The sequence below is a fragment of the Mustelus asterias genome, chromosome 9, assembly GCF_964213995.1.
Source record: "Mustelus asterias chromosome 9, sMusAst1.hap1.1, whole genome shotgun sequence".
Taxonomy (NCBI): Eukaryota; Metazoa; Chordata; class Chondrichthyes; order Carcharhiniformes; family Triakidae; genus Mustelus; species Mustelus asterias.
Window position 1 is genome coordinate 38,907,223 of NC_135809.1, and position 19,823 is coordinate 38,927,045.

A 19,823-nucleotide genomic window follows, 5' to 3' on the forward strand; every position below is an offset into this window, starting at 1 on the left:
AGGATGTGCATTCTACCCACTGCCTTAGAGGTGTGGAATTAGATCTGACCATTGGATTGTCAGGAGTATTGAATCTTTCGGGATAAAATTGAAGGTGCTTCGGCATAGAGTCAAGCCAAAGGAAGTTATGTAACTGTTGATGTAACTGTTATTCAAGATATGGCCAAGAGACAAGAACTGGAACACAAACTAGCCATAAGAATTCCTGGTATCCCAAAGGACAACGCTGCCATTGAAGATTCTTGGAAAATGCGAAAGGATGTTACTTGCAACATGGCTTCAGAGTCCTAGATTTTACTAAAAAAGAGCATCAAGACTTCTAGACAAAGTGCATGATACCCACGGATCTTAAATAGCTGACAAGAAATTACCAGCAAAGAACGCCAGATACCATCAGACAAAACAGAGATGAAGAATCAACAGTGGGAAAACAAGACTGATGAGCTTCAAACATTTGCTGATAGAAACTACCTAAAGGCTCTACACAAGGGTTTATCAGTCTATGGCCCCAAAACCCAAAAGTATGACACATATTCTCTCATCAGATGACAATTAGCTCCAAACAAATTGACAGAAGATTCTCTCTCATTGGGCAAAGCACTTCAGTAATCTCCAAAATCAACAATCCAATATGCAATACCAGTCAGTCACTTCCACAGCACCACACTCTGAAGAGCTTGCTCTCGATCTTTCTCAAGAAGAAGTCAAGTTGCAAGTCTTCAGGAATTGATGACATCCCACCCAAAGCATTGCAGTACAAAGGGACACGTGGTTAGTAAACTCATTAGTCTCTTCTGCATATTTGGAACCAGGGCTCTGTGTACCAGGACTACAAGAATATTTCTATAACTCACTTGTGTAAATGGAATGGAAAGGGAGAAAGTCCATCTGTGACAATCATTATAGAGTATGACTTTCAACAGCAGAAAAAATTCTTGCAAGGGTTATCGTTAATCGATTGTCTCACATCTCACTGATTCGGCATAGAAACATAGAAACTCTACAGTTCAGAAAGAGGCCATTTGGCCCATTGAGTCTGCACCGACCACAATCCCACCCAGACCCTACCCCCATATCCATATTTACCCGCTAATCCCTCTAACCTACGCATCTCAGGACACTAAGGGGCAATTTTAGCATGGCCAATCAACCTAACCCGCACATCTTTGGACTGTGGGAGGAAACCAGAGCACCGGAGGAAACCCACGCAGACAGGGGGAGAATGTGCAAACTCCACACAGACAGTGACCCAAGCCGGGAATCGAACCCAGGCATATGTAGCATCACAGTGTGGCTTTTATGCAGTACAGGGAACAGTGGACATGATCTTTGTAGCATGTCAAATTCAATAAAGTCCCACAAGCAGAAGATGGTCCTCTAGATGGTGCTGACTGACCTGACCAAGGTGTTTGGCACAGTAAACGGAGAAAGCCTATGAAATGCTCTGTACAAATATGGCTGCCCTGACAAGATGATATGTCATTCGCTCGTTTCACAATGTCATGATGGCCAGTGTGATGCAAAGTGGTACATCAAGCAAGACCATGCATTGGCTCCAGCTCCATTTGCCATTTACTTCTTAGTCATGCTCCAGTATGCACTCAAAGAGTACACAGTCAAATCAGGACAGATGGCAACCGTTTCAATTTGCAAAGGAACAAGACTTTCACAAATGTTACAGAACAGCTACTCTCTTGTTTGTGGATGACTGCACTCCAGAGGACATTTAGCTGGTTGTTGACTGCTTTGTCCTATCCTCGTAACACTTTAGCCTGACAATAAGTTTTAAGACGACAAGAGATCTTGGCCACACGCTTCAAGGCCCAACAGCCACCATCAGTAACATACCCCTCCATTCAGCACAGAAATTTTGCTATCTCGGGACTATTCTTTCCAATAACACTATGCTGGGTGATTAAATCAACCATTGCCGAGAAAAAGCAAGCTCAGTGTTTTGCAGGCTTACTCAGAGTTTGGAAACAGCGTGGAGTTTATCTCAGAACAAAGTCTACAAAACAGTGGTTCTTACATCACTTCTTCATAGGTGCGAGATTTGGAAAACTTACTGGCATCACATAAAGCAACTAGAAGCATTCCAATTCCACTGTCTGAGATCTATTTGCAAGATCAGGAGGTCGGACAAATTCTCCAGCATCAAGCTTCTTGCAGAGTGCTACAAACCTGGCATCAAGAGCTTGTTAATCAGAGCTTAGTTTCACTAGGTCTGTCCTGTGGCTTGCATGGAGGATTCCTGCATCCCAAAGGCCGTACTCTACAGCCAGTCGAGCACAGGAACCCACAACACAAAACATCCCAAAATTAGCTACAAGACTATGTGAAAACCAACCTCACAGCTTGCAAGCTAGATCCCAATACATGAGAAAAAACAATCCTGGACAGACCCAAATGGAGAAGTTTCTCTCATCAAGAAGTTTGTACAGTTTGGGCGGCATTTCATAGGCTTGTGTGGAGTTTGCACATGTCTGTGTGGAGTTTGCACATTCTCCCCCTGTCTGCGTGGGTTTCCTCCGGTGCTCTGGTTTCCTCCCACAGTCCAAAGATGTGCGGGTTAGGTTGATTGGCCATGCTAAAATTGCCCCTTAGTGTCCTGAGATGCGTAGGTTAGAGGGATTAGCGGGTAAATATGGATATGGGGGTAGGGTCTGGGTGGGATTGTGGTCGGTGCAGACTCAATGGGCCAAATGGCCTCTTTCTGAACTGTAGAGTTTCTATGTTTCTATGCCGAATCAGTGAGATGTGAGACAAGTTTGGGCGGCACGGTAGCACAGTGGTTAGCACTGCTGCTTCACAGCGCCAGGGTCCCGGGTTCGATTCCCGGCTCGGGTCACTGTCTGTGTGGAGTTTGCACATTCTCCTCGTGTCTGCGTGAGTTTCCTCCGGGTGCTCCGGTTTCTTCCCACAGTCCAAAGATGTGCGGGTTAGGTTGATTGGCCAGGTTAAAAATTGCCCCTTAGAATCCTGAGATGTGTAGGTTAGAGGGATTAGCGGGTAAATATGTGGGGGTAGGGCCTGGGTGGGATTGTGGTCGGTGCAGACTCGATGGGCCGAATGGCCTCCTTCTGCACTGTAGGGTTTCTATGATTTCAAGCAATTTTGACATTTGAGGAGACAGAGTCAAGTGCCTTTAGGAGAAGGGAGCCCAGTGCAAAGCCAATGCTTTCATCCACCCTGCCAACACTGACTTCATATGTAATATTTGCAATCGGTTATGCAAATCAAGACTGCTGTTTTGCTGAACACTCATCGTCAAAGCAATGGGGGAATCCATTGGAATGCACCAATGCTATCCGGTGAAACAGGTGACAAACAGGTGGAATATCCTGCTCAAAGTCGGCACCTCTCAAAACAGAATTCTTTTAAAATCTTCAGAAACCATGTTGATAATCATGAAGATAAGCTGAAAGTATTGCTGGCTGACATAGTACAATGTGACTCAAAGTGTCCCAAAGTATATACTTTTTTTTTAAAAAAACAAATGCTCGACCTATTCAACATGAATTTTCAAGTTTCAAGCTTGTTCACTGCAAAACCAGATGAATTATCTTTTCATGATGTTCTCCAAGACACAATTAAAAGTTTATCAACACTCAGTGTCCAGACCTCCACACTGGGTGAGCTACAAGAGGAGCAGAAAATGGGGAAAATAACTTGTTTTCCACACTAATTTATTATTTATACCAGAACTGGAAGTTATTTTCTATAATATTATTCATTCAGGTGGACAGGAGATTGGGCAGATGGATATCAGATGAAATTTATACTGCATGATAACATTTAAAAGTACAGAAACTAACAGACTTACACGTTCAGTCTTTAAAAATAAAACAATTTTTAAAAGCTGTTCAAAGAAAGTATTTGGGAACCTAGGGCTTTATAAATAGGGGCAAAGGATCCAAAAGGAGTAATCCTAAATCAATCCAAGTGGTTAGATCAGAGTTAAAATATTGCTCACAACCTTGGTGTCATCTTAGGACGAGATGATCTGAGCACATTTCTGTGCTATCACCAAGACTGCCTGTTCCCACTTTTCACTGGCCGACTCCAGCCACTGAAACCCACGTGGATATCTTTGTTTTCTCTAGACTTTAGTATTCCAATACTCTCCTGGCTGGTGTCCCACATTCTAGCCTCTGTAAACTTAAGGTCATCCAAAGCTCTGGGGTCTATCGCCTTACTTGCGCCAAATTCCATTCATTCATCACCTCTGTGCTCACTGACCTACAGTGGTTTCCACTGTAAGGAATGCCTCAATTTTAAAATTTGTATTTTTTTGCAAATCCCACCATAACCTCATCCCTCCTTATCTCTCATAGTCTCCAGCCCCACAGCCCAGAGATACCGGACTCATCCAATTCTGGCCCTGAGCATTCCCAATTTTAATTGCTCCATCATTAGTGACCATGCCTTTGGCTGCCCCAACCTCTGCAATTCCATCCTAAAACTCTCATTCTCCCTTTAAGACTCTCCTTGAAACCAACTTCTTTGACCACATTTTTGTCCATCTGCCCTAATATATGTGGTTCGGTGCCAAAATTTGCTACATAACATTTCTGTGAAGTGTTTATTATGTTACAGGTGCTATATATATATGCATGTTGCTTTGCTGGGTGTCTGGAGTTAAGTAAGATACCAAGGCCAGAGAGAGAGAGAATGTAGAGGAAATTTACTAAGATAATACCAGGGCTGAAAGGCTATAGTTACAAGGAGTGACTAAGGAAACTGAGTCCTTTCATTAGAGCAAGGAAGATAAAGAGGAAATGGGATAGAGGTGTTTAAAATGAGTTAGGCTTTGATAATGAAAATGGCAGAAAATAATTTTCATAGGTCAAAACATCAAGAACTGATTAGGATTAAGATCACCATCAAAAGAAGCCAGAAGGAAGGGAGGAAACCTATTTTTTGTGTAAAGGTTGCTAGTATATGGAATGCCCTGCTAGAAAACTTGGTGAAAGCAGAATAGCTTTTCAGAAGAGAATGGACAACTATTTGGGAAAGAAAATTGTTAACATACACAGGAAAAGGCAGGGAAATTGGACTAAGAGAACCGCCCTTTCAGAGAGCTAGCATGAGAGAATGGGCTGAACAGTCTCCTTCTGGTGTTGTAACATTCTATTTTAATGGTAACCATGACATATTAGACTGGTGTGGTTTGCAGCAGTTGCCAGTCTCTATTTCGAGCAACTGTCTTGTTGGTATCTAAATAACATTCACATGATACCTTGTGTAATATCACATGTAATACAGGACACTGACAAATGATGGCCAGACCCGTTGAGTCTAGGTTGTAACATTGTCCCCCCAACCCTGCTCCGATCCTTACCCTGTGCACAGCATGTGGTCTAATCTCCATGTGGTTATTTCAGACCATGATCACCTTTGACTCCGCTATCAGTGCCCAGTTTTAAAAGAAATTGATCACAAAAATGAGGGTATATAACGAATGTAGTTAACTTTTAGACATGTAAACAAGACTATGATATAACATATTTAGCCAGGAAGCCTTTTAAATATGACCTGGTTTGTTAGTTGAACTAACTCAACTATCAGTAAAAGATAGTTGACTGCCATGTGTATAGACCGCGAGGTGAAAAGAAGTTCATTATAATTATTCCAAAACAAATATAGAATCCTAGCTCATTTCTGCACCCACAGTGCAATATATTTAACTAAAAGACAAAGCTGAAAAATTGTCATTAGTACAATAATGCTGATCACTCCATACAACCTCCAGGAAGATATTAGCCACATAACTAATATCAGGAACTTCATCTTTCTTAATGACACTGAGTTATGGAGTTAAAGTTTAGCTTCTGTTAATTAAAGTATGCCAAATAAAGGAATTTGTCTTCTTTCTGGTCCTGAAGAATTATTCCACTTATTCTCTTGCCATGTTGCTTTCTGGCTTACCTTCAATTTAGTATTGGGAAGACTGAAGCCATTGTTTTTGGTCCCTGCTCCAAATTCCATTCCCTAGCCACTGCTTCCATCCCTCTCCCTGCAACAGTCTGTCCTTGGCCTTGGTGTCACATCTCACTCTGGGATGAGCTTCAGACCCCATATTTGTGCCATCACTAAGACTGCCTATTTCCACCTCCATAACACCACTTAACTTCACCCCCGTCTCAGCTCATCTGCTGATGAAATCCTCAATCTAACCTTAGATACATCTAGACTTGACTATTCCAACATTCTCCTGGTGGTCCACCACGTTTTACCCTCTGTAAACTTGAAGTCGCCCAGAACTCTGGTGCCTTGTCTTAACTTGGATCAAGTTTTATTCCCCTATCACCTCTGTGTTCACTTACCTACATTGGCTTCAAGCAACGCCTTGATTTTGAAATTCTCATCCTTAGTTTCAAATCCCTCCATGGCTCCCAGCTCCCCATCTTCAGTTGCATAAACCTCGTAGATATCTACACTCCTTAAGTTCTGACCTCTTGGGAATCCCCAATTTTAATCACACCACCATTGGTGGCTGTGCCTTCAGCTGCCGAGGCCTCAACTTCTGAAATACCCTCCCTACACCTCGCCAACACTCAACCTATTTTAAACTTCCCTCTAAACACTCTTTAAAGTCTATCTCTCTGACCAAGCTTTTGGTTATCTGGAGCAATATGTCCTAGGTAGCTGGGTATCATAACTTGTTTTAAGGACTCCTGTGAAGTGGCTTGGAATATTTTACTGCGTTAAAAGCACTACATATTGGTGTTGTTGTAACCAAAGGAGTGTGTGTGGGTGCAATGTAATCATCAAGCTTCCTCCTTTCTAATTCAGAATGTAGTTAAATGCATACACTGGTGAAAACTGAATTTTAGACATGGAGAACAGAGTTAATTGCTTATTATTAATTTAGAAATCAAGGTATTACAAATGGCTTTTGTTTGAAAGGGAGAAAACAACTCAAGGTGGTATGAGAGCATGGAACAATCCAACACAGTGTTGAGTGGTCAGGAGGCATCATTCTTTCTTTACATGTGACTGCCATCAAAATCTGGAGCTCTCACTCTCTGTGATACAGTACTAGTATACAATTTTAACCATGACCTCAGTAAATCAAATCTAATCCAATCTGGCATCTGATATTCTGAGGGATTTTAAGCACAGGAAAGTGAGGCTTGACCAATGTTGAAGAAACCATATTGGGATTTCCAGTTCGGATGTCAAAACTGTAAAATACATGAAAATATGTAAACAGTTTAGATTCAATGCGATAAATATATACTATATATAAAATCCCTGGAAATTAACTTCTGATTATTTTTCAATATACTTAATGAACTCACAAACAACCCTATTGCTGGTTTGGCTCAAATTTAAAAAGGGCACATACTTCCAACGTCACCACCTTTGTTACTCCTTCACCTTTATCATTTTCAGCACAATAACAGTCAAAGTCTGAAATGCATTCATTGATCTCCCAGTGACACAAAACTCAAGTGGTCAAATTCCAACTGTCTCCTTCCGCTGACATCTTTATTTGTTTCAGCCATTTATAGCATCAAAATCAAAACTACATAAACATCCCAACATGAGTACATAAAATATGCAATACACATATCCACAAAACCATTATGCATTCTAACGTATGCACATAAAAATATGCAATATATATATCTGCAATATCATCCTGTACCTTGCACAGAATTCACAGTAATAGGTTTCAACTGTGCTTTGGAATAGATGGCCAAAAATGCCCTAGTCAGCAAGCATCTCTCCTTCAAAGGAGAGAAGTGCTTTTTCTATGACAGTACAAACTGTGCTTGTGGAAGATTATGCCCATGCAATTGTTATATGGACCTCAAGCTAATTTTTCTATAGGACTATACTGCAGAATAACCCTGAATTAGTCACAGAATACCACAATGCAAGAGAGGCCCTTCGGCCCATCGAGTCTGCATCAAAGCATGAAAAGCCCTGACCTGCCCCACCTAATCCCACCCGCCAACACTTGGCCCATAGCCTTGAACATTATGGCATGCCAAGCACTCGTCCAGGTACTTTTTAAAGGATGTGAGGCATCCCGCCTCCACCACCCTCCCAGGCAGTGCCTTCCAGACTGTCACCACCCTCTGAATAAAAAAAGTTTTTCCTCAAATCCCCCCTAAACCTCCCACGCCTCACTTTTAACTTGTGTCCCCTCGTAATTGACCCTTCAACTAAGGGGAACAGCTACTCCCTATCCAGCGTGTCCTTGCTCCTCATAATCTTGTACACCTCAATCAGGTCGCCCCTCAGTCTTCTCTGCTCCAAGCCTATCCAACCTCTCTTCATAACTTAAGTGTTCCATCCCAGGCAGCATCCTGGTAAATCTCCTCTGCACCCCCTCCAGTGCGTTCACGTCCTTCGTATAATGTGGCGACCAGAACTTCACATCGTACTCCAGCTGTGGCCTCAAAGTTCTATAAAACTCCATCATGACCTCTCTGCTTTTGTAATCTATACCCTGATGTCAGTGATGAAACTAAATCTTTGCAATTTGTACTCAAAATTGTTCATTGGGATAATAAAGTTTCTCTTTTTTTGTCCTCTCCAAGCCACATGCAATCAAAAACCAAGTGCTCACCAGGCTGAGCCAGAATTTTCCAAGCCTGTGGTTATAGCCCAGTGACTCTCCCTCCAAATCCATCTTCCTTTCTCAGGGAACTACTTAGCTTCTGCTCAGCAATTACAAGAGCCTTATACACAAAACAAAAGCAAAATCCTGCAGATGTTGGAAATTTGAAATCAGAAAATGCTGGCAAAACTCGGGTCTTGCAGCATCTGTGGAAAGAAACAGAGAAAATATGGCTTCTTGGAACTGTTCCCCCAATCCTAGTCCACAGCATCAAATAAGAGAATGGCAATTTACTTAATTCGTGCAATACCCTGATTGAATTGTAATGAGAGATTATCTTTCTGAAGGTTAAGCTGTTACAGGCTGATTTTTTAAACAATGCTACTTAAAAACCCAGAATGAACAAATTGTAATTTCTCCAATCCACTTCCCAAACACCAGATTCTGAGGAATAAAACTGTTTTTTCAAGTGCCTCTTGATTTCGAGGCTGGGGTTGTCCTCAAAAAGAGATCACATTTTCAGTTACATTTTAGAACATGAAAGCAGCTCAGAATTACTTTTGTCCAACAACGCATCTTTCAAGCCCTTTTTGTTCCACCGATTATGAGGGATGCCCAGCCCAAACAGGCCTTTTTTTGCAACTGACCTAATGCATTCAGCTGAGACTCCTCCCCTCTGCTATAAAAGTTTCTGTTCCATATTATTAACCGATGGAAAATAAAATTCAGGACTCATTTGACTTAAATTCTAATTTAGGGAAATTTGCAATTCATTGTTGCTGAGGGGCAACTTAACCACACAGTACTAACAAACAGTCTAGAAATACCTTCAACAAAATACATCAAAACATCCAAGCTGATATAAGTGCATTTTTGCATCAATCTTAAGTTCACAGACATAACTAGACTTCACCCCATCCACCCTAATCCATTTCTTTTCTCATCATGACATGGGCAGATGACTCCAAAGTGCTGGCAGTCGTCTACTATTTCGTCCAAATAAGCCATTCCTGGTGTTCATTAAGAGTTTATTGACAATGAAGTGTGCTTGCAGATATTGACTAGAGGAACACACTTCAGCCAAGCATACGTTTATTTGTGCCTAACGTCCACATTTTCCACCAGAAGTCAGTTAACTGGGAGATGAAACATGACCTTTCTTTTGCATTCCCAAAGTAGGGGCCGCAGGGGTTGCCCTAAGTAGAATGGAAACTTGGTTCTCCAGTTTTCATGGCTTCTTGGTTATGCAATGGGAAACGCACAATTTTTTTTACTCCAATTTAGCTGTACCCAAAAAAAAGGGAAACAGGTGACCCAGTATCTACTGGAAATGTCAATATTGATACTACAACACACAAATTGCCAACAATTTAAACAGACTTTCATCGACAGATTTCATTGTATTCTGTGTTGAGACATCTACATGGGTTTCTAATTGCAAAAAAAGACATTACTTTAAGACAATTAAATGCAGCATGAAATTTAAAAATACAGCAAAGTATTCATATACCATCAGACAACAGCTGGTATACGCAGCATGAAAAATGTATTTTAAAGGGTAAAATGCCAACACAGTAGAAACAGTTCAGTAGGCATTTGTTGGGGGTGTCTGTACAGGCTAAACTAATGCATCTGGATGATGTCTGTGTCATATGTTTATTTATTAACAGATAAAATGTACAAGGCAAGTTTCAGTCTAATTAATCAACCATTACGCACAGACATTGCAACAGTAAAAACACAGGGAGTTTAGGAATGATCAGTAATGTTTATCACAATAACTCCTGCAGGTTTTCTCTTCAATTTTACAACCAGCCCATCATAATTCACAACAGCTGGCAGAGCAGAGGAGAGGATAAGCCAGACAAACCCTTCCTCTAGCCTGCCACAGACTGGGTGTGACAGCAAGCACTGCTCCCTGACTGGTTCTCAGCCACAGCCAGTGTCTAACAGCGGCCCCGGCTCCATCCACTGCCCATTGCCCAGGCCGCAAGCCCCAGGCCAGCCCCAATGTGCGACGTGTCACTCCAGCCCCGGCTCCGAAGCCGCCATCAGCCCGCCCACAGCCGCGATCCCCAGCCGGCCGGTCGGCCTGCCTCGGCCACACGGCTCCCTCCCCCGCTCCGGCTGCCCGCTGTCCGGCCTCACCTTGTTGCTGGCGACGGAGCGCAGCCGCTTGAAGATGGAGCTGATCTCCTGCTTGCCCGGCTCCGACATCTTGCAACGGGAACCAGCGGCAGCGCAGCGGCCCCCAGCACTTCCGGGGCAGAGGCAGCAGTGGGAGGAGCAGAGGCTGAGTGACGCAGAGTACTAAACACACTGATCCACAGAATACTAAACGCACTGATCACTAAACACATTGTAGATCAGTGAGTTTAATACTCAATGTGTTTAGTGATCAGTGTGTTTAGTACTCTGTGGATCAGTGTGTTTAGTACTGTGTGTTTAGTACTCTGTGGATCAGTGTTGTTAGTACTCTGTGTTTAATACTCTGGATCAGTGTGTTTAGTGCTCAGTGTGTTAAGTACTCTGTGGATCAGTGTGTTTAATACTCAGTATATTTAGTACTCAGTGGTGTAAGTACTCTGTAGATCAGTGAGTTTAATACTCTGTGTTTAGTGATCAGTGCGTTTAGTATTCTGTGGATCAGTATGTTTAGTACTCTGTTAGTACTCTGTGGATCAGTGTGTTTAATACTCAGTATATTTAGTACTCTATGGTGTAGTACTCTGTAGATCAGTGAGTTTAATACTCAGAGTACTACACCATAGAGTACTAAATATACTGAGTATTAAACACACTGATCCACAGAGTACTAACAGAGTACTAAACATACTGATCCACAGAGTACTAACAACAGAGTATTAAACATACTGAGTATTGAACACATTGATCCAGAGTACTAAACACACTGTGTACTAAACATACTGAACCACAGAATATTAAACATATTGATCCACACTGAGTACTAAAATACGGATCCACACAGAGTACTAAAAATACTGATTCACACTGAGTACTAAAATACTGATCCACACACTGAGTACTAAAATATTGATCCAGAGTACAAAAATACTGAACCACACTGAGTACTAAAATATTGATCCACAGAGTACTGAAATATTGATCCACACTGAGTACAAAAATACTGAACAACAGAATACTAAACATACTGATCCACACTGAGTGCTAAAAATACTGATCCATACTGAGTAGTGAAATACTGGCAATGATGATAGAAAGGGCAAAGAAAAGAAACGTGCCTGAGAGTGATGAATTTGAAAAGAAACCCATAGAATCCCATTGAATCCCTACAGTGCAGAAGGAGGCCATTTGGCCCATCGAGTCTGCACTGATTCTCTAGATTTGCTAGAGTCACTCGGAAAGGTTTAAACGAGTATGGCAAGGGGGACTAGAGCAGTAGGTCAGCAGGAGAAATAACTGAGGGAGAGCTACAGACTAACGCCTGTAAGATTAAGAGGAAGAGCAGGCAGGGAGTAGTTGTTGAGCACAGCGAGACTGGAGGTCTGAAGTGCATTTGTTTCAACGCGAGGAGTATAACAGGTAAGACAAATGAATTTAGAACTTGGATTAGTACTTGGAACTATGATGAAGTTGCTATTACAGAGACTTGGTTGAAAGAGGGACAGGATTGGCAGCTAAACATTCCAGGATTTAGATGCTTCAGGCAGCATAGAGGGGGATATAAAAGGGGTGAGGGAGTGGCATTACTGATTAAGGAGAATATCACAGCTGTTTTGAGGGAGGACACCTCGGAGGGTTCAGGCAGCAAGGCTATATGGGTAGAGCTCAGGAACAGGGGGGTTCATTGCAGGCCTCCCAACAGCCAGCGGGAGATAGAGCAGATATGCAGACAGATTTTGGAAAGATGCAAAAACAACAGGGTTGTTGTAGTGTGTAATTTTACCTTTCCCTATATTGACTGGGACTCACTTACTGCTAGGGGCTTGGATGGGGCAGAATTTATAAGGAGCGTCCAGGAGGGTTACTTGAAACAGTATGTGAATAGCCAACTCGAGAAGGAGCCATATTATACCTGGTATTGGGGAATGAGCCCAGCCAGGTGATCGCAGTTTCAGTAGGAGAGCATTTCGGGAAGTGATCATAATTCCGTAAATTTTAAGGTGCTTGTGGATAAGGACAAGAGTGGTCCTCAGACGAAGGTGTTAAATTGGGGGAAGACTAACTACAACAACATTAGGCAAGATCTGGAGAGTTCAGATTAGGGGAGACTGCTTAAGGATAAATCAATATCCAACATATGGGACTCTTTCAAATGTCAGTTGATTGGAATTCAGGGTGGTATGTTCCTGTGAGAATGAAGGATAAGTGTGGCAAGTATCAGGAACCCTGGATAACAAAGGATATTATAGGCCTTGTCAAAAAGAAAAAGGAAGCATTCGTAAGGTCTAAAAGGCTTAAGACAGATGAAGCCCTTCAAAAATATAAAGAACGTAGGAAGGAACCTAAGGAAGGAGTTAGGAGGACTTAAAGGGGTCATGAAAAGTCCTTGGCAAACAGGATTAAGGAAAATCCTAAGGCATTTTATACATATGTAAAGAGAAAGAGGGTAGCCAGGGAAAGGATTGGTCCACTCAAGGATAGTGGAGGGAATCTATGCTTGGAACGAAAGGATATGGGCGAGATACTAAATGAATACTTTGCCTTAGTATTCACCAAAGAAAGGAACTTGATGGATGAAGAGCCTGGGGTAGGGTGTATAGATATTTTGGGTCATGTCAATATCAAAAAGAGGAGGTGCTGGGCATCTTAAAAAGCATTAGAGTAGATAAGTCCCCAGGGCCTGATGGGATCTACCCCAGAATATTGAGGGAGGCAAGGGTGGAAATTGCTGGGGCCTTGACAGAAATCTTTGTATCCTCATTGGCTACAGGTGAAGTTCCAGAAGACTGGAGGATAGCCAATGTTGTTCCATTGTTTCAGAAGGGCAGCAGGGATAATCTAGGAAAATATAGGCCGGTGAGCCTTACGTCAGTAGTAGGGAAATCATTGGAAAAGATTCTTAGGATTTACTCACACTTGGAAATAAATGGACTTATTAGTGATAACATAGAATCATAGAATCCCTACACTGCAGGAGGAGGCATTTGGCCCATTGAGTCTGCATCGACCACAATCCCACACAGGCCATACCCCCATAACCCCATGCATTTAACCTAGCTAGTACCCCTGATGCTAAGAGACAATTTAGCATGGCCAGTCAACATCTTTGAAATGTGGGAGGAAACCGGAGCATCCAGAGGAAACCCACACAGACAGGGAAAATGTGCAAACTCCATACACAAAATTGACAAGGGAATGTGCAAACTACACCTGAAGCTGGAATTGAACCTGGGTCCCTAGTGCAGTCAGGTTGCAGTGCTAACCACTGTGCCACCCGTTTTGACATGGTTTTGTGAAGGGGAGGTCATGCCTGACTAACTTAATCGAGTTTTTCGAGGAAGTGACGAAGCTGATAGATGAGGGAAAGGCAATGGATGTTGTGTACATGAACTTGAGTGATGCCTTTGACAAGGTACTTTATGGCAGACTGGTGCAAAAGGTGAAGTCACATGGGATCAGAGAAGAACTGGCAAGGTGGATACAGAACTGGCTTGGCCATAGAAGACAGAGTGTAGCAGTAGGAGGGGTGCTTTTCTGAATGGAAGGCTGTGACTAGCAGTATTCCAGAGGGATCAGGTCTGGGACCTATGTTGTTCGTAGTATATATAAAAATGATTTGGAGGAAAATGTAGCTGGTCTGATTAGTAAGTTCGCAGACGACACAAAAATTGGAGGAGTTGCAGCCAGTGAAGAGGATTGTCAGAGGATACAGCAAGATATAGACCAGTTGGAGACTTGGGCAAGGAAATGGCAGATGGAGTTTACTCTGAACAGTGTAAGGTAATGCATTTTGGAAGGTCCAATGCATGTAGGAATTATACAGTAAATGGTAAAACCCTTAGGAGCATTGACAGGCAGAGATCTGGGCGTACATATCCACCGATCACAAAGTGGCAACGCAGGTCAATAAGGTAGTCAAGAAGGCATAAGGCATGCTTGCCTTCAATGGTAGGGGCATTGAGTATAAAAATTGGCAGGTCATGCTGCAGCTGTACAGAACCTTAGGCCTCATTTGGAACATTGTGTACAATTCTGGTCACCACAATTCCAGAAGGATGTGACGACCAGATGCTTTGGAGAGGGTACAGAAGAGGATTACCAGGATGTTGCCTGGTCTGGAGGGATTAGCTATGAGAGGTTAGATAAACTCGGTTTGTTCTCGCTGGAACGACGGAGGTTGAGGGGTGACCTGATAGAGGTTTACAACATTATGAGTGGCAAGTGGATAGTCAGATGCTCTCTCTTGGGGTAGAAAAGTCAAGTACTAGGGGACATAGGCTTAAGGTGCGTGGGGAAAAGTTTAGAGGAGATGTGCGAGGCAAGTTTTTTTTTACAGAGGGTGGTGAATGCCTGAAACATGCTGCCCGGGGAGGTGGTAGGAGCAGGTATGAAAGCGGCATTGAAGGGGCAACGAGACGAATACATGAAAAGATGGGAATGGAAGGATACGGACTCTGTAAGTGCACACGGTTTTAGTTTAGGCAGACATCATGATCGGTGCAGGCTTGAAGAGCTGAACGGCCTGTTCCTGCGCTGCTCTTTGTTCACCTTTCTCATCTGCAATCCAATATTGCATAATTATGCAGCACGCAACACGACAGTCCAAGAAACTTTGGTTGGTCAGTATTGTAAAATATTTTCTGATTTGTCAAGGGGTCTTAAAGGATCCTTTAACACGCTTACGGTATATTCAATGGCTAAGGTAGCTGATATAAACCTAATTATCCATGTTTTCAACAGGGCATATATAGCTTTCATAAAGGTGCCAACTAGCCAGTGTTCCATAACGTAGTCTTTGGCTAGAATTCTCCGATCTCCGCTGTCAGCAAGAACAGAGAATTTGACGCTTAGCCAAATTTCCGTTCACAGCAGCAGGACCAGATAATCCTAGCTGCGGGAGAGGTTGGAGAATTCTAGCCTTTGTCTCTTCAAAACCAACATTATACTTCCCATTCTGAGGCAAATAATGAGATAGTGTAGATTATTTTTAAGGTTAAAAACATGACTTTTAGAGAAGACCTGTATGATTGTGTGCGGATGGTCAGTTCCTGAATACATAGTTACTATGTGCAAGAGTTCAGTGGGACATACGCCCTAATGATATGCTGGATCTAATCCTGGAATAATGCACCTTCTGCTGTCATTCAGTTAGTCCATGGGGAATGTGATTGCATTGCTTACTCTGGCAGAAAAGTCACCTGCTTTTGTGTAGCCTGGAATGAGTTCTACCAATCTCAATAAAACATGAAATTGACTGTTTTTATTGTACTTTGAACCACAAATCATGTTCAATACAGCACCTAGCAATTGGATATTTTATTAGTGCAATGTAGAAAAATGCAGGAATAGTGCAGATAATGCTTTTATAAGAAGCTTCATGCACAACACTTTCTTTCCCAGTGTGTGCTTTCTGTAATGGAAGCCCAACTGGAAAGGAACATAGTTTATTACAAAATGCAAAGCAAAACCACTACTGTGGTGTAAACATGTTAATCCCTGCCGGAGACTATTGTTCAGCAGGCCATGTCCTGAGCCTTCCTTATAAAAGGCTCAGGTAATGAGCTCCAGCTGGGCAGGCCACTGCCTGTTTCCAGTGCATCTCATTCTCAATGAGCCCCACAGGGAGATCAATCAGTGATTCCACATCGACCTCGTGGGGATATCATACTATTCATGCCTATATTCCCAGTCTGTTACATCAATTCATATATATGTACATCCAGGGTGAAACCAGCTGAAAAAAATCTACATTACAATGGATGTACAACACGGAAATAGTCCATTCAGCTCAATCAGCCCATACTGGTATTTGTGCTCTACTCAAGCCTCCACCAGTCTCATCTAACCCTGTCAGCACAATTTCTTTCTTCCTCATATAATGATGTGGCTGTCCCTTAAATACATCCATTCATTTCAACTATTCCTCATGATAGCAAGTTCCACATTCTTTGGCTAAAGAAGTTTCTAAATTCCCAATTCGATTTTGGTGACTATTTTATCTTAATGGCAACATTCTTCTTGTGTATAACAATTTTAAAAGATTTTTACTAAAGTCACCCCTCTGCTTCGCTTTTCAAAATAAATATAACCTATTCATCCTGGTAGGTTGTATCACCCTGTACCCCCCTTGTAGATCTTTTTGTAGTTTCTCCAGTGCCCCTATTTTTTTTAATATATGACAATCAGCACAGCATATACTACTCCAGGTGTGGTCTAAACAGAATTTACTACAAATTTAGCATAATGTTTTAAATCTATCTATCTAGAAAGAGACTTGAGTGCTGATTTTCTTCCTTTATGACCTAGTTAGCCTGTAAAATTGATTTGTGTCCATTCTCAAATCCATGGCAGTGTGTAAAGCTTATTTATAAGTCACAAGTAAGGCTTATATTAATACTGCAATAAAGTTACTGTGAAATTCCCCTAGTCACCACACTCCGGCGCCTGTTCAGATCAATGCACCTAACCAGAATGAGAGGGAGACTGGAGCACCCAGAAGAAATCCACGCAGACAGGGGGAGAATGTGCAAATTCCACACAGTGACCCAAGCCATGAATCGAACCCGCATCTCTGGCGCTGTGAAGCAGCAGCGTTAACCGCTGTGCTACTGTGCCACGCAAGTGTGCAGTAACATATACACTGTTCTGAACAAAGCTTTGACTTTAACTTGACATTCACCATCAAAAATACTGACAACTATTATATCTCCATTTAACAGCTTTGAAAATCATTGTTTACTCATTCAAACAAGAATAACAGGTATCTTTAAAGCAGGTTTTAAAAAATTATTTCATGGAAGAGAGCATTGCTGGCTAGGCCAGCATTTATTGCCCATACCAAATTGCCCTTGTGAAGATGGTGGTGCTTTCTTGGACCGCTGTAGTTAATATGTTGTAGGAACATCCATCGTGCTGTTAGGAAGTTCCATAATTTTGTCCAGTGACAGTGAAGGAAAAGTGATATAGTTTCAAGTCAAGATAGTGTGTGACTTAAAGGGAACTTGAAGCTGGTAATGCTTGAAGCAGATGCCCATGCATCTGCTGCCCTTGTCCTTCTAGGTGGTGGCGGTTACAAGTTTGGAAGGTCCTGTCGATTGAACCTGGGTGAATTGCTGCAGTACATCTTGTAGATGGTACACACTGCTGCTACTGTGTGTCAGTGGTGGAAGGAGTGAATGTTGAAGGTGCTGGATGTGGTACCATTCAAGCAGGCAATTTTGTCCTGGATGATGTCGAGCTTCTTGAATATTGGAGCTGTATTCATTCAGGCAAATGGAGTGTATTCCAGCACAATCCTGACTTGGGCCTTGTAGAAGATACTCAAGATTGAAGACTCGTCATAAGTGGCTTGACTGGAGGGAACATGAAAGACTAGACCTGTAATGAATTACAATAAACTCAACCATTCAATTCAGCAGTACTTTATAAAAATGGATAATTAAGAAACCAGATATTTCACAGCGACTTCTTTTTACTAATTTGCTCATTCATTATGAAGCTTCTAAGAAGGTAACTGATAATACCACATTGTATTCAATTCTCTTTTGTAACAGAATTAAGCACATGGAAGTGCCTGCTTAATCGCAGTATCCCATCTGTTAGGAACCAGGAGTTAGAAAGGATGAAAAATAACTTGAGTTTTTGATATTTTTCTAGATTTGCCTTGCTTGTACCAAGATAGAGCAGGCAAAAGGACCTAGTTCTAACAAAAGAATCATCAGCTGACAAATTAATCCAACCTTCATGTCTTCACAGATGCTGCCTGAGCACAGGGACATTGTGCTGGTGCACCAAAGAAAAAGAAAATTTGAATTCTAATCTCAGTACCAAGATAAAATTGAGGTTTCAAAATATGAAATTCACAGTATCCCAGGAGCAGGACCAGGCATACAGGGGCCAACCTGGTGAAGTTGCAGCACAGGTCTAGATGCATGCTGAAAGGTTGGAGTATGATACACAGAATAAAATGATCACACAAGCAGTGGATCAGGTCAAAGCTCGGTATATGATTTACCATATTACTGCTGTTCCCAACATTTTCTGCTTTCTCTTTAGTGACTCATGCTGGAGTATAGTTTCACAATATGGCAGCTACCCTTACGTATAATGTGTCGATAATCAAACTATTTGTCTGCAGCCAGCAACTACATGCCTCTTGTTCTTACTCCATCAATCTCTCCAATTGATACAACCTTGGTATTCTATTTGATCCTAAACTGAGTTTTCAATCTGTCATTTGTCCTCCCACCAAAGCAATCACCTTTCATTTCTTGAATATTGCCTATTGTACACTTCTATAATGGTTTGAAATTTTTGATCCCAGGTCTTAATTTCTCCAACATTCACCTCATCAGTATCCTGAACTTGGGATTAGAATTCATGTCTCTGGATCATTAGTACAGGCCTCTGAATTACTAGATCAGCAACATAATTACTATGCTATCATTCCCCATCAGTTATATTCAGTAATATTTTAATGTTAAGCTGTTGCTAAAGAGAACATTGCTGTAAACGTGTTGCTATGTTTAAAAAAAAGAGAAAAGTATAGCTGAGTTCACAAGACGTTTTCCCACTAATGCCGTGACTCACTTAAAGAATTTTGACATTTTGGGTACCGTCAATGCTGAAAGATGACACTAAATTTTTAAACAAAGTTTGAACTCACAAAAAAGATGTTGAAAAATTGCCATTTTAAAAAGTAAATCAATTTGTTGGAAACGTAACATGTTAGAGAAAAGATTTTACCCCTCTAAATAATGTGAAACAGAGACTAACAACATTTATTGACCAAGGATGCTTTAACTCCATTTCTCCAACTTTTCACCAGAGTAAATGAGACGAGTTGCCAAGAATCATTTCTAAGATACTTTTCAGCATTTTGTACAGTCTTAATTACAGATAAGGAAGAATAAAAAAAACAAGAATATGACATGCTTAAGTTACCAACCATTTTTGAATTATTCCAGTTTATTACAATCGTAATCTACTTTATTCCAATAAAGTTATCTACTCACCTGGCATTAACACAGTTCCTCCATCCACGTTCAACATTGGGGATTGTCCAGCTTTGCATTTTAAAATCACAAGTCGACATCACTGTTAC

The 19,823-nt window shown here is 41.7% G+C and overlaps 1 protein-coding gene across 6 annotated transcripts in view; it reads right to left on the reverse strand.

Annotated features, from left to right (window-relative positions):
- Nucleotides 1-10,839, reverse strand: part of LOC144498632 (ADP-ribosylation factor GTPase-activating protein 3-like) — a 93,888-nt gene extending 83,049 nt beyond the window's left edge. For all 6 annotated transcript variants that reach the window (XR_013498735.1, XM_078220041.1, XM_078220045.1 and 3 more), the window contains exon 1: nt 10,724-10,839. Coding sequence is in view for 5 of the 6 variants with exons in the window: in XM_078220041.1 (XP_078076167.1) it covers nt 10,724-10,792 (69 nt within the window). In the remaining variant the exon portion in view is untranslated. The remainder of the gene's footprint in view (nt 1-10,723) is intronic.
- Nucleotides 10,840-19,823: the final 8,984 nt, after the last annotated feature.